This window comes from Merops nubicus, unplaced genomic scaffold (genome assembly GCF_000691845.1).
Source record: "Merops nubicus isolate BGI_N331 unplaced genomic scaffold, ASM69184v1 scaffold15416, whole genome shotgun sequence".
In the NCBI taxonomy this organism is placed as follows: domain Eukaryota; kingdom Metazoa; phylum Chordata; class Aves; order Coraciiformes; family Meropidae; genus Merops; species Merops nubicus.
This window is the reverse complement of record NW_008614488.1, coordinates 77,912-99,869: the sequence shown is the minus strand read 5'-3', so window position 1 is coordinate 99,869 and position 21,958 is coordinate 77,912. Positions and strand designations below refer to the sequence as shown.

At 43.7% G+C, this 21,958-nt stretch overlaps 1 protein-coding gene across 1 annotated transcript in view; it reads left to right on the top strand.

Moving 5' to 3' along the window:
- Window positions 1–21,680, top strand: part of JAG1 (jagged 1) — a gene marked incomplete at its 5' end in the record, with an annotated part of 34,047 nt that extends 12,367 nt beyond the window's left edge. Inside the window, 23 exons of the mRNA XM_008942256.1 lie at window positions 4,278–4,532; window positions 5,419–5,479; window positions 9,279–9,409; window positions 9,735–9,854; window positions 10,273–10,386; window positions 10,869–10,982; window positions 11,785–11,898; window positions 12,295–12,341; window positions 12,857–13,030; window positions 13,516–13,666; window positions 13,945–14,109; window positions 14,621–14,734; window positions 15,367–15,480; window positions 15,591–15,704; window positions 15,826–15,942; window positions 16,451–16,478; window positions 16,586–16,671; window positions 17,483–17,596; window positions 17,827–17,936; window positions 18,018–18,254; window positions 18,572–18,703; window positions 19,164–19,314; window positions 20,089–21,680. Coding sequence (XP_008940504.1) covers window positions 4,278–4,532; window positions 5,419–5,479; window positions 9,279–9,409; window positions 9,735–9,854; window positions 10,273–10,386; window positions 10,869–10,982; window positions 11,785–11,898; window positions 12,295–12,341; window positions 12,857–13,030; window positions 13,516–13,666; window positions 13,945–14,109; window positions 14,621–14,734; window positions 15,367–15,480; window positions 15,591–15,704; window positions 15,826–15,942; window positions 16,451–16,478; window positions 16,586–16,671; window positions 17,483–17,596; window positions 17,827–17,936; window positions 18,018–18,254; window positions 18,572–18,703; window positions 19,164–19,314; window positions 20,089–20,546 — 3,221 coding nt within the window. The remainder of the gene's footprint in view (window positions 1–4,277; window positions 4,533–5,418; window positions 5,480–9,278; window positions 9,410–9,734; window positions 9,855–10,272; window positions 10,387–10,868; window positions 10,983–11,784; window positions 11,899–12,294; window positions 12,342–12,856; window positions 13,031–13,515; window positions 13,667–13,944; window positions 14,110–14,620; window positions 14,735–15,366; window positions 15,481–15,590; window positions 15,705–15,825; window positions 15,943–16,450; window positions 16,479–16,585; window positions 16,672–17,482; window positions 17,597–17,826; window positions 17,937–18,017; window positions 18,255–18,571; window positions 18,704–19,163; window positions 19,315–20,088) is intronic.
- Window positions 21,681–21,958: the final 278 nt, after the last annotated feature.

Sequence of the window (21,958 nt, the reverse complement as noted above, 5' to 3'; positions counted from 1 at the left end):
GTGATAGCAATGGTTTGCTTTACAGCCAGCCACACTGAGCACTGTTGCAGGACTTGTGATTTCAGCCTCTACCCCAGCAGGGCTGTGCAGTGGTGGCTGGGAGACTTTGTGCCTCTTGACTAAGGAGTGTTTTATGGAGGAGCATAGAATAGTCAGCAGCAGAGCTGTGTTGAAAATGGAAGATGCCTGATTTCAAAATGAAGGTCTTGTTTATAGTAGGATCTGAGAGGTTTTTCAGACTGGGTCTCTGCCACTTTTACTATTATTAGAGCTCATCTTTTTTCATGAAACAACTGCATTTCCAAAACTACACAATGAACCCTTTCTTTGCTTTCATGTTTTGGAAGTACAATTGTCTTCAGACAAAATTGCCTCATTTCTCAGCAGTGCATTTTACCAAGTGCAGACATGTTCTTGCATATGTTCCTGATTTGCATTCCTGCTCTAGCTTTGCTGTCACATACCCATCTGTGGGTCACTTCAGTCACTGTACTGCACAAACTTGGGCTTTGTACTGCAGCCTTTTACTGCCAGTCAGCTTTCCAGAGCTGAAGAGTAAGTCTTGAAGAACTAGCTAAGGACATCATTAGAACTAAACAATTGTCATCATATAAAGCAATGAGGTAGTTTTTTTCATGTCTAGGATTTTCCTTTACCCTAATTACCACTGAATTGTAAGGACTCTGTGAGAGCTCTCAAAAAAAGTGTTAGTAGGCTTTGTGTATCTTCTCAATAGTTCTAGCATCCTCTGATCAATGTAGTCATTAGGAGATCCTAGAGTGGATGCTTCCTTCCCCCCTCTACATTCCACTCCTCCTACGTTCCCTTTACCACATACACTCTCTTGTCTCACTTCCAAGAGTGGCTTGCAGTTAACTTCTGGCCCTGCTGAGGTTGATGAGAATCGTGCTTTGTTGGAGCCAAGATTCAACTGAAATGGTTTCCTTACTCTGATTCTTGTCTAGATGCCATCGTGCTACTGTCGCTCCATACATGAAGCTAATGGGGCTGACGTTGCCTCTGCAGCTGTGTCAAAGAGCTATTGTAAATTACTGGTATCAGTTGCATGTGAATTCCAGCCCAGTGTAAGAGACTTCAGCACAATGTAAACCAAGCCATAGCTGGAAGTTGGCTGAAACAAAGACTTTCAAAAATAACTGTGGTGTCCTTGGCCACCTAAACTGCTTAGAGGAGTCTGGGCTGCTTGTTGTTGTTGTTTGCTTCCTGATGACGGGTAGTTGTCATTTCCAGAAATGAGACCACTGAGAGGCCAAGGTGGGCAGTCAAAATGGCTCGTTTCCCTGTGCCTGGAACCTCTGATACACTCGCCCACGGGATAAAAAGACAGATTAATAGCTTTGAAGTGTAACCACAAAAGGAGAATGAAGCCCACAAACTCTGATAGTGAAGTGGAGAGTGGAAGCTGGAGATGTACAGCAAGTTTCTCTCTTCCACTTCATCAGTTTCTAATTGGTTCATGTTTCCTCTAACCCTTCTGTCAAAGCATGGGGTTCTGATGTCAGGGGAGTTAGGAAGATCTTTCTCTAAAGCCTGGCTGAGGACTTCTTTTTATTTCTTCAACCGGTCTGCTGCTTTGGCATTGCTTCCTATAAAACTCCAGGCATTGTTGGTGCAGGCTAAGAATGGGAGAGTTGCTGCAATGCCTTCCCTGAAGTCTGGGTCAGCACACTTGTGTAAGCACAGACTGACAGGTGGGAATAGGGAAGGGTGGAGAAATTTTTGTGCAAGAAGGAACATGCCAATACTTCATTGTGAAAACTGGGGTTGATGGCTATTGCAAAGGGATCTTAGGTCTGCGAGGCCTTGCTTGAGTTTAAATGTATGGTGGTAGCTTTATAACGTGTATCAAATGAAAGGCAGTTTAGTCATGATCTGAAGTGAAATTGCAGCTGGCTTTCATCTGGGCCCTTAAAAAAATAAAGTTCAGTGGACTAATAAGGATGTTTCCATTTGAGTTCAGCCTGTGGTTAAGGGCTCAACAGAGCCGGTGGCTGGAGTGAGGTGTCAGAGATGTGCAGCAAGGACATGCTTCTTAGTGAGAGGGCAGGTAGGGGAAGAATGATAGAGAGGAGGCAAGAGGAGAGATCTACTTTCCAAGGTGACTCTATTTCTGGTGCCAAGGCCTGAAAAAAGCTGTCAGTGGTATGTTCCCAACAGAGAACAGGAAAAGACTGGAAAAGCAAGAGTGAGTGCGTGTGTATGGAGGCGGGGGGGTTGCAACACTAAATTGAGTGACATCCCCCTTTTCTGCCACTCAGTAGAAAAGGAGAGAGTTGTTTTACTTGCAAGAAACAGGATGTCTTTATGCATAGAGTTGGTATTTGGGGAAACGTGTTTGCTTTCCAGCTGCACCATGGATTGGGGTGTAATCTTGGCAAGTGCACCAAAGCCACCTCCAGCACGCATGAGTGGAACTCTAATCGCTTCACTAGCCCTATTCAAGGTGCACAGATATGCATCTGCTTAAGTACCTCTTAGAATTAGTCAGTAATCTTGTTGATGAGATCTAAGAGCCTTACACCTGCACGGTGCAGGACATGATATTGCTCTGGATATACCAGTATGGAAAAGTCCTTAGGCATCTACATGAGTTGTGAATGGCATTTAAATTAATAAAGGCCTGCGTGCATTTGAAAGTCTTGTGCGTCGATGTGGGGTTGGGGGCTTAGTGCCAATGAATAATAAAACCTGATTTAAATGGAAAATAGTCCAGAACCAGAAATACCAGAAGGTGAATAAGAAGTAGTTGCCCTTAATTTCACACTGTAAACACTTAATGAACGCTGTAGTCTCAAGCCAAGAATACCCCCCAAAATGGGGAAATGCTTAGTGTCTGTGTATTGACACGCTTCTGTGGTTGTGCAGCAAGTGCTTAACTTTCCTCAAAACTGCAGACAAGCAGGCAGGATCTGGTGGTGAATTGATAATGGGCGTCTCGGGCTCGAGAAGCCTGCTTGGAAGTTCTTTCTGAAAGCCACAAATCAAAGCTCCTCAGCAATGCATCTAAAAGTATTTTAGATGAAACACTGCCCATAAGATGACCATCTTAAGCTTGGTGTGGCAACTTCATTAGTCTTCAACTCCTGCCTTATAAAAAATCCCCAACCTTTGTCTTGTAATTGTTGGAAGAACAAGCTGAGCATCAGTACGTTTTAATTCTTAACGTTCGACTGTGCCAGTACTTTGCATGCTGCTTTCTGACACATCATTGGCAAACTGCCCCTCTACCTAAAATTCTCCTGTCGCTGGATTATGCTCCCGTATATGGAACAGTGTAGCCTGGTACTTATTTTTGTTGTTGTACTCTGTCTGCAATGATATTTTGGCTGTTTTATGATAAACTTTCACTCGGCAGTCAAGTGCTCACTAGCAGCAGGTCGTGAGGAGGTGTCAGATCATTTAAGTCACAAGACCTGGACTGCAAAGTGAAATACCACAGATATATACAATGTTCCAAGCTAATGTGAAATATTATTATTTCAAGGCATAATTTAGACAGCTGTAGGGCTCTGAAAGCCAGAAGATCTTTGCTGGAACTAAATTTCAAGTACAAAATCTAAACTTTGAAATGCCCTGTAGAGAGAAAAGGGGATGTCTAGCACAGGTATGCAGTAAGTTCTCTGCTTCGAGTTCTGGTAGTCTTGAATCATTAGTGTCAGCTAAATTCTCCAGAGAGAACTTTCATGGTATTTCTCAGCCCAAACCTGTCAGTATCACTGATGTATCAATGTCAGAGTTGCTAGTTCCCAATTTAGTGTTTACAGCAGAGATGCAGAATGCTGCTAACCTTTTGCAGTGCTTATGTTTAGTTTGTAGATATTGCTTTATTAGGGTATTGTAGTATGAAGTTTTTGTAAATATTCCAGTTAAAACAAAACTAGTACTTTTAATGGAGAAGCCTGGAAAACCATGTTATGTACCAACCTGTTGGAGCTAGAGGTAAAAGCTGAGTTTTCTTTCATCACAAACTGTGATTCTTACTGGATGTCCTTATAGTGCAAAAGAGATAAGTGATTGGCAGCAACCTAACAGTCCCTTTTGATTTCAAGCTTTGTTCAGTTTGATAACGCCGCATGTGTGTTTCAGGTAATGGTTTGTAGCTCCGGGGCAGCCTTATCTTAACTCTTTAAAACAGAAAATTAATAAAACCTGCTGGCTGCCTGGGAGAGTCTCGCCTGCAAAGCTAGAGAGCCGTGAGGTGGGAGCTGGTGACGCTTCAGCCAGGTTTTAACTCTGCCGCCTCTTCTGACTGGCAGATCCCGATCGCATTATCGAGAAGGCCTCTCACTCGGGCATGATCAACCCCAGCCGGCAGTGGCAGACCCTGAAGCATAACGCAGGAGTCGCCCACTTCGAGTACCAGATCCGTGTGACCTGTGCAGAACATTACTATGGCTTTGGCTGCAACAAGTTTTGTCGACCGAGAGATGACTTCTTCACTCACCACACCTGTGACCAGAATGGCAACAAAACCTGCTTGGAAGGCTGGATGGGACCAGAATGCAACAAAGGTTTGTGACACGTTCTCGACCCCCAAATGAGGCTTGCATAGGATTTGAGTGCATCATATCCAGGTTGCAACTTGAGTGGTCAGTTTGTGCAGTCCACAGGTCTAAGGGGTTGATGGGAGAGCAGCTAACTCTACACAGAGAACTAGGGGTGGGAGAGGACTGGTTTTGGCCTCGCTTAAAAATCTTGGAGGGGTTTGACAAGTACTGGGCACTTAACAGATGTGTTCTTTCTCTGATTATCCACATCTTTGCCCTTGGGAAGAAAACCCAACCCACTGACTTCAATGGGAGTTTTGCTGCTGACTTCAAAAAGGATTTCCCCTTTGGTGTAGAACTTCAAGACAAGCAGGAAGGAGAGACTTGTTTTAGAGCTGACCTGGCAAGTGTGAAGCTTTGGTGTTTGAAAAGTCCCAGGCTGTTTGTTCTACCTGAGATGATATTTAACATGTTTATTAGGGAATGGCAACTTCCTAAGTAATTCCAGAAGGAGAAAGCAGGACTCTGAGTAGGAACAGACTATCGGCATGTTTTGCTGACTGAGGTTACCTGCAATTTGAATAGACGCTCATCTTAATATCCTGTCTGCTCAGAGATATGGCTCAAAGTAAACCCAGCATGGTTAAAAATTGCAAGACTTTCTCTTGCATAGAACCCACTCTTTGGAGCAGCCTTTGGTACGACTCCTCTGCAGCGCTAGCTGACAGATTTCCTGTCGCAGGCAGCCACCTACCTTGGTTTTCCTTCCAGTAGAATTGATAGGAGAGACTTGTGAAAACTTTGGATTTAGTGGGATTACAGTGTTGGTCAGGGATTAAAACATTCCCACGAGTGTGGAGATGCAGGAGGTGGGCAGCAGTGCTGATACTCTTCTCTTCTCTTTTCACAGCTATTTGTCGTCAGGGATGTAGCCCCAAGCACGGTTCTTGCACAATTCCAGGAGAGTGCAGGTAAAGGCTCCCTCTCCCCCTCCTCGTTTCCCTTCACCCTGCAAAATAATTAAACAAATGATGTTAAACCCAATAGAATTGGGGAGGGAGAGTGTTTTGGGAGTCACGTTTTTAACCAAGGCACATTATTCATGCTGACTTGCCCAGAATAAGAGGGGAGCGGGCTTTTAATGCACTGATAATTTTAAGAAGCTTTTGATTTGTGAAATGGTGCCGCTGGTGGGGAGGGGAGTATGGGATAAATCGTGTGAATGCTGCCTAATGAGCACTAACTAATTGTTCCTGCATAAATAGTGCAAATGTTTTGTGGGTATGTTTTTTTTCAACAGCCTGATTAATAGGCTTTTTCAACTGCAAGCTTGAAGTACAGTGTGGCTTTTCTCTCCTCTTCTCCCTTTCACTGATTCCCCCTTCATCCCTCCCACCCCCTGGTTTCTTCCATCAGTAGGCAAAAGTCAAGCATGCTTTAGAATGGGATTAGTTAAGTCTCTTGGTTCCTTCACCATTGTGAGCCAGGCTCCGAGTGCTGAGAGGTTAATAGCTGGGATGAAATCTTGTCAGTGGGCTCCGATGAATGCTGAATTTTGCTCCTGTGCTTTGAAGTCCGTTCTGTCCTGGCAAGGAGACAATGAAAAGCAGAATTTATCCCAGCAACTAAATATTTGGAATGCCTCAAAATATACAGTGTATGTTTGCAGCACAGGGAAACTTTCTCCCTTACTAGCAGAGGGTTAATGGCTGTTAAATGTAGATGCTCTTTAGCAACAAACTGGTTGTAAGTTGCTTCATGGAACCCTTTATCCTCTCTGTTTACATGCAGTGGGCCTTCCTAGGTTACAAAGTGCTGCTATTGATCCTGTGTAGGAAGGGTTAAAAGTGAAAATCGGGTATTCACCAATAAACCTCAGGAGTCTGAAGGAACAAAAGATTAAATTTGCTGCTTAAGTTACATATTGGTGGATTCTCTATTGCTGGAAACCTTTGCAGGAAGCGGTTCATAAGCACAGTTCAAAGAAGAAGGAAATTTGAGGTGTCTGACAGACCATATGACAAGTCAGCCTAAATAGTCACAGTTAGATTTCTCTCTGTCCCTGTAAACTGTGCTTCTGCCTCCCCCTTCCAGCTCCCCAAATCATCAAGGAACATTCTGAAAGTAAGCTGGGAAATAACTTCTTGTCCTCCATGAGAGAGAGAGACGTCAAAGTGAAAGTCACACTACTTGTACTGTTGGAGGATGCTCAATGATTTGAAAGTTTATCAGCACTGATATAAGGTGGTTAACCCCCAGAACACAAAATCTAAATATTTTTTTAATTAAAAAGAGGAAAAAAAGCCTGAAGTAGTAGGAAGTATTGGGGGGCCAGATGGTGAGAGGAGCATATCAATCAAGGCTCCCAGTGATTTGTGCTTCTGTCATCAGAATAAACATGCCTGGTAGGGGTTGCTGTCTCCTAGTCAGAACAACAGCCTTTGTTTCCACATTTTTTTTCTTTCCTTTCTCTTTCTAAGTCTCTTACCTCCCACTCACTGCCCAGACATGCACTAGTGCTCTTATTTACTTAAGGTGCAACTTTCCCACACTTGATTTGCATAGTCTTGAAACAATGCTGTCCTTCTGGTGCTTTCAGATAACTTCTGCTTGCCAAGTTAGACCAATATCTTTAAAGTGAACACAGAGACAAGATTTTATTTTCTTTTAAGTTTTGATGAGTCATATTGCCTGTATGTTACAAATGCAACAGGGTTTAAAAATAACATCCCAGCAGAAACTGCTCTGGGTTCTGGTACAACAGACAACTTGCAAACATTCTTAAAATATCCTTTTCCCTTTTGGTGTGAGCCACTTTGTCAATGCAGGCCAGCCAACAAAACCATATTTACTCATGAACTGCTGTACAAGGAAAGTGAGCTTTCAGTTTCTCATGAGAAACTGCTGCACACATATTAAACAAGAATTATTGCCATGAATCTTTTTCTGGAATCGATCTCTATTTTTAAATGCCCACGGCCTTATCCAGTTTTGTTTGTAGCACTTTAAAGCTGTGTTTGAAGAAAGTCGTATCTTTGGCTCTAAAGCTCATGGCTATTTATCTCTATGTTGTGTTTTTTTAATTACTTGTTTCTTTTTACACTTGCTTTACAAGAAAACAAACAAAAAAAACTCCCCAACCCTTTGATTTGGCAGAAAGGAGTAAAATTCTCGATTTGGATACCTGGTTTTGCAGGTGACATCCCTTAGTTTTGCTTGTGTGCAAGCTCACAGGCAAGATGCTTTGAATGCAACACAGTTTAAAAGGGCATGTTCCTAAATTTTGATCTTTGTGTGTTCTTACCATGTTGCCTATACAGAAGGTTTCTCCAAAAGCTACTTGAGAGAGGCTGTTCTGCCTGATCTGGTTTTCTTTCATGTTCTTTGCACACGAAGACAAGAAGTTGAACTAGCATGATTTTTTTTAACATAAACTAATAAGAATTTCCCATTTACTTTGAATAGGCTGCTACTGAAATAGGTATTTTAAAAAAAAGTTAATTAGGATGCAGTTTGTCACCTGAGATTTTTAGAAGGGAAGTCAGACTCAGCACTCGCTGTGTGTCATTACCCAATGGACAGACCCTTCAAGCTTTTTCCCATGAGAAGAAACTGCCAGTAGAAGAATGGTGGGGGGTTTTATAAATAGAAAGCTTAGCTGACTTCTGTACAGATGAGGTTTGTTTTCATAATTTAGTGGCAGCTTAGCGGATAATTGCTGCTGATCAATTACTCTCAGGACCTGTTAATGAAATACAGTACCTCAACAAACCCTCGCTTTTCATTTTCAACTTGTTTTCCTTGTTTCTATCTATAGATCCACTTTAATTTGAAGAATCCTTTGTCTGCCTTGTTAGAGAGAACTCGGTGAAAGCTAAACCAAGCTTTCCCTTAAGGGGGCTTTACTTTAAAAGAACATCTTTCTTTTAAGTACAGTATTCAGGTAGTTCATTGATAGTGTCAGTAAATAATTTAAATAATACCAAATTCTTTTCCAGAGGTGAAATTACAATTTGTCAGTATTGGCTGTGTTTCAGTAATTCTCTGGGAAGAGGTTAGCATAAATCAGACTCTGGAATCCACTGACAGCTGATCTTCTTTGAACACATGTAAAATCCCAAAGTGTGGTGTTCCCTTTCATCTCTTACTGTGGCCCAGTCCATACTTGCTGCGTGTCTCCTGGTTCAGAATCGGGTGAACTTCCGACAGAGCAGAGACCTCCTGACGCTCTGCTGCTGCCCTGCCGAGGGCTCTGAGCTGCTGTTTATGGTTTTGTTTGTCTTCCTGCAAACCCAGCGTGGCTGAAATGCCTGGAACCTCATATTCATGAGGCTCTCAGGATAAATGTTGTTCCCACTGACTTTTTCACACACCACAGCACCACCACCCCCCCCAGTTTATAAAGCGCCCTGTCAAAGTCCAGAGATTGATTTGTAGTGCACACCCACCCTCTCTGCCACATTTGTATGCGGCTCCAAAAGAGTATTATTGTGCTGAATGGCCTCATGCTGGTTCTCTCAGAACAGTTATTCTTTTGTCAGGAGGCCAGCTACAGAGACCTTGGCAAAACTACTAAAATGTTTGTTTACAAGAACCCATCAAACAAACCTTGAATGGCTTCTCCCCTCCCCTCATCTTGCCCTTCTGCTGCACCTCCAGTCTTCCTCCAAGCTTTGGAGTTCTACACTTGCATCCACACAGAGCAGTTCTAATGGGTTTGGGGTTTGTTTCCCTGTTCTGATTTTTATTTTTCTTTTATTTTTAATGAAGGTGTCAGTACGGATGGCAAGGACAGTATTGTGATAAGTGCATTCCACACCCAGGATGTGTCCATGGCACTTGCATTGAACCATGGCAATGCCTCTGTGAAACCAACTGGGGTGGTCAGCTCTGTGATAAAGGTATGCTAATCTTAGGGATAGCCAAGGGTAACTCTTGAATTTTAACACTGGCAGGCTGAGCGAGGAGAGTGTGCACGTGTGAGCCTGAGCCAGTGAGCCTCCTGAAACGTGGTGGGAGTGGCTTTTGTCCTCCAGGCTCTTAGCCTTGTCTCCTCTGCCGTTCTGGTGGTGTTGGGATATGTCCTTAACTTTTCCCTGTCCTGCCCTGCTCCAGTGTGGGGATGTGTTCTGTAATGGCTCTAGACTAACAGAAGGAAGCATGCACATGGTGATGGTTGTATTGTTGTTTTTCAACCACGGCTTGAACGCTCCTCACCTCTTGCAGATCTGAACTACTGTGGAACCCACCCGCCCTGTTTGAATGGTGGTACCTGCAGCAACACTGGCCCTGATAAGTACCAGTGCTCCTGCCCCGAGGGCTACTCGGGACAGAACTGTGAAATCGGTGAGTGTTGGTTGCAGCTGCTGAGCTGCCACTTAGCACATCAGTCTTGCCAGCTTTTAGTGCCTGGCTTTGGCTCTATTTTATGAGGTTGGGGAAAAGTCAATTTCTAATATTAATTATGATGTCAGGGCTAACTACAAAGATGCAGACTTGCTTGTTCATGCTTTGTCATGTGCAGCTGGTATCTCTGAACACGAGCCTTGTGCTCCCCAGAGGGATCGCTGCGAGCTGCCTTGTCTGGCTCCGACTCGGGCAGGGGCGAGTGGGCCTGTGGGGGAGTTCTTAGCAGGGGAGCAGCTCTCGCGGGAGCACAACCAAGAGCAGTGCTGGTGTGTCTGGAGGAGGAGTGTGTGGAGGGAGCAGGGGGTGGCTGCTGGGGCTGTAGTCCCTACCCTGATGTCCTCCTGTCCCGGCGCAGCGGAGCACGCCTGCCTCTCCGATCCCTGCCACCACGGGGGAAGCTGCTTAGAGACGTCTACGGGATTTGAATGTGTGTGTGCGCCTGGCTGGGCTGGACCAACTTGCACTGACAGTAAGTCCCTCTAGAACTGTGTTAAAATCGTGCTGGTTCACTCGTTTGGATCTGTCTTTCTACTCCCTGATAAATTTGTGGGGCAGTCCTTACTTCTTCCAAGGTTTTTGTTAAATGCTGGGGGAAAGAATGGCCAATGGCTTCTTGAAAGCAGCAGAACACCAAATTTCTGTAGCATTTGGGCAAGTTGTTTAAAATACTGTTTAGAGAGACTTGCTGGATCAAAGTCTGATTTCCACTGTGACAAAAAGGCGACAGGTGTAAACTTCTTCTCCAGTGCTTTGAACCCTTTCTCACACCACTGTTATTTTTAAAGGAGGCTTTTGCCAAAATGGGAGTAGACCTAGAAATTCCAAGAAGTCCTGTTGTCTTTTTGTCCCTCAGGGCAAATCCTGGTAGCAGGAACCATTGATCACATTTGTCAGTTACTGACATCACCTGTTGGGTAACAGATTTAAGCCTCTCCTTATTCTGTGTTACAGATATCGATGATTGTTCTCCAAATCCCTGTGGTCATGGAGGAACTTGCCAAGATCTAGTTGATGGGTTTAAGTGTATTTGCCCACCTCAGTGGACTGGCAAAACGTGCCAGCTAGGTGAGAACTGCTTCTCTCTTCATTGAGTGTTGCTTGAGGGAGTCGTAGTCCAGCAGGGAGGAGCAGTTGTGCCCTCAGCTTTAAGCACATTTATGGTTCCAAAGCCTGTGGAGATATTCTGGCACATGGAGAATATTCAGCATTGGTGTTTGCAGGACTCAGACTCTAGGATGGTCTCAAAGCATCAGGTGGCTTCCTTCTGTCATTTTGCTGGTGCTTGTCAGCAGCTGAAGGAAATAGTTAACCAAAGAGAAATATTTTAAACCTTAAATGAAGCGGGGAGGGTGCATGTGTGTGCCTTCCAGACCCACCCCCACATGAATTGCTTCCTTTAGCCTGTGAGAAAGTTGCTGTATCTCTTCAGCCATGTCAACTCCTCCAGACCAAGGAGTTCACAGCTGAGTTCCAAAATGTGGATGATATCACGAAGAGTGAGCTGGCTGCATTCTTTACACAACACACTAATCCCAGTGACCAGGCTGCAGCACTCCTCCCTCAAAATGCTCCGTTGAGGTGGGAGGGGGGAAGCTGCTCTTAATGAGTGGCTGGGTAATTACCAAATAATTAGCGTAGCCTGTATGTTCTAATTGCAAAGAAATGGAAAGAGACTGAAGAGGCTGATGTGTGGTTGACTTTTGTTCATTGGAGTCCCGCTAATCCGTGCTGTGTGTTCCCAGTTCCTCTGGGAGCTGAATGAAGTGCTGATGATTGCTGTGAGAATGGGCTGTAGGCTGGGGGGTTTTTTCTTCCCCCCCCCTTGCCCTACAAGCCCTGCATTTGGCCACTCACATTGTTTTTTCAGATGCGAATGAATGTGAGGGCAAACCCTGTGTCAATGCCAACTCCTGCAGGAACCTGATTGGCAGCTACTATTGTGACTGCATTGCTGGCTGGTCTGGCCACAACTGTGATATAAGTAAGTGTCTGTGTCCTGGGGTTTATTAAAGGCCACTCATGTGTGTGTGTATGTACATAAGCCACCGAGTTCTAAGCTCAGATTTAAACATCAGGCAGAGTTCCAGTGGCTGATGTTTTCAGAAAGGGAGCAGTTGGTGTGGAATGCAAATACACAGTTTTATCAAACTCATTAGTCCATAACATAGCTATATTCTGATAAAGTGACTAAAACAATGATGTGAAGTTTCTTTGCCTCTAGGAGAAAAATCACGAAAGGTTCCCACCCATTATAATAACCTTATCTCAAGGAAGGCATGCAGGAAACTTGACAAAAGGTTTATCTAGCTGCAGTTTTAGAGAGACTTGAACTCTCTATCTAGTGTAAATATATTTTTGCCTTCTAATTTTATTGCAGATATTAATGACTGTCGTGGACAATGTCAGAATGGAGGATCCTGTCGGGTGAGCCACTCCTGTTTTATTTGGGTGTCCCTGAGACTTGCAACAGTAACTAAAACATTTGAGTTTAAACACCAATAGTGTGGAAAATAGCAATTACCTGGTATAAATTGTCATTTCTTTGGGCTGTGGAGAGGGCCCATGTCATGCTACAGCATGCTGGGGTATGTCTGTAAAAGAGCAAGGGCAAAAACTAAAGCTGAAATAAATAGCTCATTTTCACTGCCAGTGTCACCAGTGAATGGGCTGATGGTTGTGCAAACTACCTGCTGTAAATGTAGATACTCCACTTCAAAATGTGATTAATGTATCCTGCCTGGAAATTAAGAATGTAAGACAGTACTGGTGTGTGTTGTATATTATTTCATCTCCTAAATATTTTTCTTGCCTTGTTTGGACATAGGAAGAGAATGTATAATTTTTTTTTTTTTTTACTTCTTTTTTTTCTTTCTTTAATCAGAGTATCTATCAAAAGGGAGGGAAAGACCTTAACTCTAAATGTTCTTGTTCCTTCCCAGGACCTGGTTAATGGTTATCGGTGTATCTGTTCACCTGGCTATGCAGGAGATCACTGTGAGAAAGACATCAATGAATGCGCAAGTAACCCCTGCATGAATGGGGGTCACTGCCAGGACGAAATCAATGGATTCCAATGTCTGTGTCCTGCTGGTTTCTCAGGAAACCTCTGTCAGGTAAGAAGCATGGGTGAAAGGCAGGCCCTCAGCCAGTGGCATTTCTACCAGCACTCGAGGTCTGTGCGCTGAATGCCTCGCGTCCAGTGAACCATAGTATAAAGTTCTACTTGATATTGCTGTCAGTCTGCCAAGAAAGTGCTTGATTAATATATATTGGAGGAGAAAAGAAAGCAACAAAAACCCCTGACGGGCTGCTGAGGATTCTCTTTGTGAAACAGACGGCGAACGTTCGCATGTCGGGTTTTGTTGTGCACTCTCAGCTTTCCCTGGCTGTTTAATATCAAGAGTGCTGTCTGCTGAAATCTTTGCAGTCTAACTAAACTCTGTGCATTATGAACAATCCATTGAGGCAGCAGATAAAAAGGTCAGATTCCACAATGTCTGCCTGTCATAGTGAGGGAAAGCTATGATAAAACTGCTGTTTCACTCAGCTTTTCCCTCTCCTTCTCCCCTCCCCTTTTCTCTCTCTGCACTACTTGCAGCTGGACATAGATTATTGTGAGCCAAATCCTTGTCAGAATGGTGCCCAGTGCTTCAATCTTGCTATGGACTATTTCTGTAACTGCCCTGAAGACTATGAAGGGAAGAACTGCTCCCACCTGAAAGATCACTGCCGCACAACGCCCTGTGAAGGTTTGTGTCACCCAGCAGGTCAATGGGAACAACCTTGTGGACGTGCAGCCAATAGTCTGCTTTGCTGAATTTATTCCAGGCCACAGACGTGGTCCAGCAATCTTCAGACTAGATGCTGTGATTATTTTATCCGTGGTAAAGTCCTTTTACTTTAAAGCAGCAAAGAGTATTTGGCAGTGCTGGGCTAACGGTCCATCCCTGGAAATGAGAATGTTGCTCTTCACTGAAGCAGTGGGATAGAATGGGCAATCCTCATGCAGGTCTCTGTTTTTCTGCAGTGATTGACAGCTGTACCGTGGCAGTAGCTTCTAACAGCACACCCGAAGGGGTTCGTTACATCTCTTCAAACGTCTGTGGCCCTCATGGGAAATGCAAGAGCCAAGCAGGTGGAAAATTCACCTGTGAATGCAACAAAGGATTCACTGGCACCTACTGTCATGAGAGTAAGAGCTAAAAAGAGCATATTTTACCAACCCCTCTTTTTGGGAAAACCTTTCCCATCCTTTTCTCCCAGACTGCTTGAAGGTTTCTTTCTTGTGACAGTGAACCTTGGAACTGTTTTAAGTTTTCATATCCCACTTGGGTGAGGCAGACTGGAATTTGCTAGGCCTTGGGGAAAGTTCACAGCAATGAACCTTCTGGCCTTGAATTGTATGTTTTTAAAAACCTTATGTATACAAGGTCTGAGGTAGTTAGTAGCAGGGTTTAACATGGATCTTACGGATCCCTGGTTTGGTTTTTTTTTTAATAGTAACTGTTGAGTGAAAGGCTCATCACTCTGTGCACTGTTTTTCAGCAGTTTTTCATCTTGCTTATAACCCTTCCTGTCAAAAGGGTTTTAGAAATGGAAGTAGCACCAAATAGTCCACAATAAGATGACTTCCTGTAACTGTACTTCAACTCTGATAATTTTTTTTTCTCTTTTTCTCTCCCCTTGTCTCCAAACTGTTGCAGATATTAATGACTGTGAGAGCAACCCCTGTAAAAATGGTGGCACTTGTATCGATGGCATCAACTCCTACAAATGTATTTGTAGTGATGGATGGGAAGGAACGTATTGTGAAACAAGTGAGTTAACTGCTCTTCAGCACGCAGAGAGATCTCTTGGGAAAACATCAGGAGGGAATGGCTGCTACTGTCTTTAAGATGATAGCGCCCAGTGCTAATTCAAAATAAACTCCAAAGGCCATGGTAGAGGACAAAGTGGCCTCTTTTGGTGTTTCCACTGAGTGCCAGGCTTTTGTATCAGAACTAAACCCAAGTTATGGAGCTGGACTGGGAGTAGAACCTGGCTCTCCTATTCTCCAGATTCTGCTCTGTCCTTTGGATGAGTTCCTGTAGGAAACCCTTAGCACAAGCATGCTCTGTTTTAGACACGGCCTGTCTGTGCATCACATGTGTTTTGTCAGTTGTGGGCAGAGAAGAGTGGAGCACCCAGTTCCTGTCCCCACACTGATAGGATAGTTTATGTAACAGGCCTTTTCACTTGTTTACTGAAACAAGATGTCAAAATGAAAACAAACTGGAGGAATGTGGTAGAATATTCTTAATCTGTGACAGCGCGTAAAGCTTTAAAAATACAGTCTTAAGTGTTTAATCCATGAAATACAGGCCAAAATTAGGGATGGGACATGTACCTTTCAAGCATTGTCAGTTCTGTAAACATGGCTTAGCTGGATTTCTCTCCTTAACATATCTAGATATTAATGACTGCAGTAAAAACCCTTGCCACAATGGAGGGACTTGCCGAGACTTGGTCAACGACTTCTTCTGTGAATGTAAAAACGGGTGGAAAGGAAAAACTTGCCACTCCCGTAAGTTCAGCATTTCCAAAACATAACAGGCATGCTCTGTTAGGCTGCTTGAACTTGTTGCATGGCCTTAAGAAAGCACTGGTATTAAGGGTAGTTTGGGTTCTCTGCAGGTGACAGCCAGTGCGATGAGGCAACGTGCAACAACGGAGGAACGTGCTACGACGAGGGGGACACTTTCAAGTGCATGTGTCCTGCAGGATGGGAAGGAGCCACTTGCAATATAGGTAAATACTCCTAATCGCCAGGAAGCAGATGCAAAGCTGAATCTGTGACCTCAGTTTTTCCTCTTGGCTCGGTTCTGACGGCTTTCTAACAACTTAGCGGCCAATCTTGTTTCTGTTGCAGCGAGGAACAGCAGCTGCCTGCCAAACCCCTGTCACAACGGCGGTACCTGCGTCGTCAGCGGCGACTCTTTCACTTGTGTCTGCAAGGAGGGCTGGGAAGGACCCACATGTACTCAGAGTAAGTCGTCTCTGCTTGAACTTTTCCAGAGTGTTGCATGATGAGAACATTAGCTCATCCTGTCGCCCTCGGAGTCGAGATTGAAACCAGAAGGGAAAGCTTGTTTGATGTAGGCTTTAGCATCACCTGAATCTTTGTTTTTAATGACTTTATGTGATAGAGCCTTGACCTGGGCATGAGAAAGTTGCAAATGAGCTAAGTGGAGACAGATGTTGTCTTGTTTTCTCCCGCATTCTTTTTCTACGAGCAGCTCTGTCTGCTTCCACTTTTTTTTCCCCTGTTAGATTCTTTACAAGGATCTCTTCCTGTGTACATGTGTTCCACAATGTAGTTAACAAATTTTGCGGTAGGAGCCTGGAATCAATTTAGTAGAGAATTTCAGCATATTTTTGTTAAAGTTGAGCTAAGTGTAACAACTTGAGCTTTAGGGGAAGTTTGATCCTTCTTTACTGACAGCAAGTCAAAGCCAAAGTCTGCATATTTAATATTGTCTGGCTTTGCTTTGCAGACACGAACGACTGCAGTCCCCACCCCTGGTAAGTTTAACGTGTTTATCTTTCATCCTTTGCTTTTTTATTGGTTTAGAATTCTAGATTCTTTTTATCTGTAGCAGTTTAACGCATACAATGACTTTTCTTTATAGTTATAATAGTGGCACTTGTGTGGATGGAGACAACTGGTACCGCTGTGAATGTGCTCCAGGCTTCGCAGGTCCCGACTGCAGGATCAGTAAGTGCTTCAGTGGCACCTCACCTTGATTTTTGTCTTGCTGGAATCTGGTTGTCAGACAATCATCTTAATTGAGTTAAGTGGTTGATCAGATTCACGATAGATGTCCCGTGTCTTCCGTATCCGTACCCAGATTGTAGCAGATGTGGGGAGAGGGCAGGAATGGCACTGAAATCAAAAGAAATCTTAAAAGTCTGTTGAGCTGGAGCTGAAACCTCTTGGTTCAGCTGAGTGGGCAGAATGCCCCTCAGGGTAGTCTTCCCAGTTAGAATGTGTTTGTGTGGCATAGGGTTCTGCTTGAGATGAAAGTGTGCCAGCCAAAAACCTTGTCAATTAATAATCCACCTACAAGCCCTGAGGTGATGTATGCACTTCCCTGTAATTTAATAATAATTACAGGTAGGAGGACACTAACACTTTCTTTTAATAACAGCCATGGAAATAGAAGCTTCGTCGCAGCAATAGGACTGGAAAGGGGTTTAACGTTGTCTTCAGTCGGAGAGTCTAGCAGGGGGACAACTCTGGAGTATGTCAAAAGGAGGAAGTGTGTTTGTGTGCAAGGAATGTGTCCTTGCCCTTGAAAAGCTTAAGTAGCCATAGGGGTCAGGTTTTGATCTTTGTTAGTGCCACACAGCACAAACTTCAAAGAACTTGCTCTGAGATTATACCGGTGCTGCTAAAAAGAATCTCTCCACGAGCAGACGCTGGAAAACGAACGTAAAGCTCCTGTAGGCAAATCTCTTCTATGTTTTTTCTGACAAAATGGAAAGGATATTATAGAGTAATTTTTAAAATTTCCTTTTCACTGTAGATATCAATGAATGCCAGTCTTCACCCTGTGCCTTCGGAGCGACGTGTGTGGATGAAATCAACGGGTACTGCTGCATCTGCCCGCCGGGCCGCAGTGGCCCGGGCTGCCAGGAAGGTACTGCAGGGCTCACAGCTGCACTTGGAGCAAGAGCTGTCTAATTGCATGCTAATGGGTTTGTTGTTCTCTGGGGTTCTGTGGTTTCAGAGGGTCGGGTGTTGTTTTGAAGCAGTTATCTTTACTGAAGGTGCAAACTTATCGCTAAGTTTAGATGAAGTTAGGAAAAGGGTTTTTTTTTCACTGTTTTCCCTGTTTTAAGTTTACAGTTGTGTTCAATCTCTCTTCAGTTACAGGAAGGCCTTGCATTACCAGTGCTCGAGTAATGCCAGATGGGGCTAAGTGGGATGATGACTGCAATACCTGTCAGTGTTTGAATGGGAAGGTCACCTGTTCTAAGGTACAGCTGTGCTGCGTGTTGGCTTATACTCTCTTCTGTCCAGTCACCAGTGGTTGCTTAGCAGCATTTATTCTCTTTCAGGTTTGGTGTGGTCCTCGACCTTGTGTGATACATGCCAAAGGCCACAACGAGTGCCCAGCTGGCCACGTGTGTGTTCCTCTTAAAGAAGACCACTGCTTCACCCACCCTTGTGCTGCGGTGGGGGAATGCTGGCCTTCGAATCAACAGCCTGTGAAGACCAAATGCAATTCTGATTCTTACTACCAAGACAACTGTGCCAACATCACCTTCACCTTTAATAAGGAAATGATGGCACCAGTAAGTAGCAGGAGGGAGCTCCCCGTGCTGCAGCACACACAGGCTTGCTGCCCACAGCAGGGAACTATTTTTGACTGGCTAAAAGTACAGTAAGAGCTGATGAGTTGAAAATGGAAGGTGTAGCAGAATTAGTACAGACTCCTACCTTAAATGCTTTTGTGTCCTGGGAAGAACAAAAACTGGTTTGGAGGGAAATCCACCTTCTCTTCCCTCTAGAACTCTTACTTCAGGGCAAAAAAAGAAATCAGTTTTACATCTGTGTGTTCATGTGCATATATAAATTTAAAAAACCCAACACCTTTTTTTGTATCCTCCAGGGACTTACCACAGAGCACATTTGCAGTGAACTAAGGAATCTGAATATTCTAAAGAATGTTTCTGTTGAATATTCCATCTACATTACCTGCGAGCCCTCACACTTGGCAAATAATGAAATACATGTTGCTATTGTAAGTATTCCTGGAATATTTTTAAATGTCTTAGTAGTTAATGGCTTGGATAGGTGTACAACATGTGGATTTCATAAAAATCTTAATTCCTGGCTTTGTCAGCACTTCTTGTGGTTTAGTTTCCATCCCAATTCCCTTTAAGAACAGGGAAGAAATCCTAGTTACATGTGCATACCTGACAGCTACCATCTGGTGGCCACTGTAACTGGTAACAAAACATTTATCTTGCATACTCTCTTGAACACTGCTTTTTGGGGGTGGTTTTGGTTGTCTTTGTAAAGGTGGGGACAGAAATTCTGCCTTATTAGTTTCTGCCCACAGCTGGGCTTTTTGTTTCTGTTTTGTTTTTTAAGTATTAAAAATACTGAGAGCCTTTAAGTGACTGCGGAAGTTTATAAATAGCAAATGACCCAGGCATCTGATCAGGCATTCGGTATTAATAGTATGACTTCTCCTGTAGTCTGCAGAAGATATTGGGGAGGATGAGAACCCAATCAAAGACATCACAGATAAGATTATTGACCTTGTCAGTAAGCGGGACGGGAACAACACACTGATCGCTGCCGTCGCCGAGGTCAGAGTGCAGCGGCGACCTGTTAAAAACAAAACAGGTGAGCTCCTCCTCAGCTCCAAAATCCCATGTTTTGCCATGACTAGAATGGCCTTTCAATGACTAGAATGGCCTTTCAAAGCAGGTGAAGCTTTTTTCTGAGGTTTGTAGCAAGTCTGAGATTCTCTGCCTCCTGGTCATGTTAACTGGGAACAATAGGGAGGCTTTACACCAGGATCTTAATACTTAAAGGAAACCCTCAGGTTCTGGAAGATGCTCTAAATCAGTGGCCTAACCTGTTAAAAGGGCTCCTGCTCTTCTGTGCTCTTCATGGAGAAATAAGGAAGCTCTGAAAGCTCCTGTGTGTTTGCCTGGCAATGCCACTGCTGTCCAGATGTGATGAGTTAAATATTGTTGGGAGTGTCCGTTGTTGGCTCTCTCTGTAGTGCTGGGCATGTGCTGGCATCTTACTGGCAGCCTCCAGAGGAGAGAAGAGTGATGGTAGTGGGTGTGGAGCCAGCTGCCCTGGGGGCAGGAGATGCTCCCTCTGAGCTGGGTGCCACGGCAGGGCCATGTCACAAGGGCAGTGTGACTCGTGCCAGCGATGAGTGGCGGACGTTGCCACGTTCCCACGAGGGCTGGCACTCGGTGCCCCTGTGCCCTGACCTCACTTCACACCCCCCCTGCATGCTCAAGCAGCCAGTTATCCCTCTGGTACCGTCCGGGCTCCAGTGGTACAAATACAGCTTGAGAACAGAGACTCGCTGTCTTTGTAGAAGGGCTGGACCAGAAGGCTGGATTTGCAGCAGGGTTAACTGGTCTCTGTCTCTTCCAGATTTCTTGGTGCCCTTACTGAGCTCGGTCCTGACAGTGGCCTGGATCTGTTGCCTGGTAACTGGTTTTTACTGGTGCATTCGCAAGCGCAGAAAGCAGAGCAGCCACACTCACACGGCGTCCGACGACAACACCACCAACAACGTGAGGGAGCAGCTGAACCAGATCAAAAACCCCATTGAGAAACACGGAGCAAACACTGTCCCCATTAAAGACTACGAGAACAAAAACTCTAAAATCGCCAAAATAAGGACTCACAACTCAGAGGTGGAGGAGGACGACATGGACAAGCACCAGCAGAAGGCCCGATTCGCCAAGCAGCCAGCCTACACTTTGGTAGACAGAGATGAAAAGCCCCCCAACAGCACACCCACAAAACACCCGAACTGGACAAATAAACAGGACAACAGAGACTTGGAAAGTGCACAAAGCCTAAATAGGATGGAGTACATTGTATAGCAGACGGTGGGGTGCTGCCATGCAGGGCCTTTAAGGATCGTTACAAAGGCACTCAAGAGCTTGTAGTTCTTAAACTGTTGTGTAATATTTGAGTCTAAGGCTATTATTTACTTAGAATCCCTGTGTTAATTTAAGTTTTGACAAGCTGGCTTACACTGGCAATGATAGTTGCTGTGGTTGGCTGGAATACCAAGTGCTGCATTTCACATCTATGCAAAACTAGTCAAAAGTGCCCTCCTGTAAATTCAGCTGTAGCTGATACACCATGGAAACGTTTCATAAGGAATTACATAGCCTTATTACTCCTCCTTTGTGTTAATTTTCCTTTTTTTTTTTTTTTTCTGCCAGATGTCCCCATTTATACAGTTTCTTTCTAGAATAATACATTTTATTTATATTTATTGAATTTGAGTTTTTTGTATATTGGTTTTATGGTGACGTACAACTAGTTCTGTATTTGAAAGTGCCTTTGCAGCTCGGAACCACAGCAACTATCACAAATAAGTTTATTATTTATTTTTTTATTGTATTTTTGTTGGGGGCGGGTGGGGGGAACTTGTCAGCAGTTGCTGGTAAATGAAGAATTTAAAGAGGAAAATGTGTCAAAAATAGAAGTTTGTATAGATATGTAAATAATTCTTTTTTTATTAATCACTGTGTATATTTGATTTATTAACTTAATAATCAAGAGCCTTAAAATATCATTCCTTTTTATTTATATGTACGTGTTTAGAGTTGAAGGTTTTTGATAGCATTGTAAGCTTGTGGCTCCTCTGTTTTGAATTTATTTTCTTGTTACATGTTGCCTATATGCCAAAACCTAAGGTGTTCTAAAACAGTTTATTTTTAATAGGATGGGCTTTCATGCCTTGATGCTGGTTTTTGTACAATGTCCAACATTTGAAACACCTTCCATAGTATCATCACTTTAAGACTATTTGTAAGTACTGACTGAGGCAGTTTAGATAATTAGACTAGAAAATTTTTTTTGCTGCTTTAGACTTGAAAAACGAGTGACAGGCAGATAATCTGCTAAGAAGCAGTTTAAGGGAACAAAACTGAGCTATTACTTTATGTAGATGAAATGTGAGTGGTTGCATGTAATTAAAATATCAAATTAGCGTGTGAAGTTGGAAACACAGCAATCTTATTTTGTAAATTCTAATTCTTTTTTTTTTTTTCTCACCATGAATATGTAATACTGAACCACTTGTAGATTTGACTTTTTTTGTAATCTACTGCATTTAGGGAGTATTCTAATAAGCTAGTTGTTGAATACTTGAACAGTAGAATGTCCAGTAAGATCACTGTGTAGGTTTGCCATAGATTACACTGCCCGCCTTAACAAGTGAGGAAATCAAAGTGCTATTACAACGTTTAAGATCAAAAAGGCTTATTATAAACATAGTCAT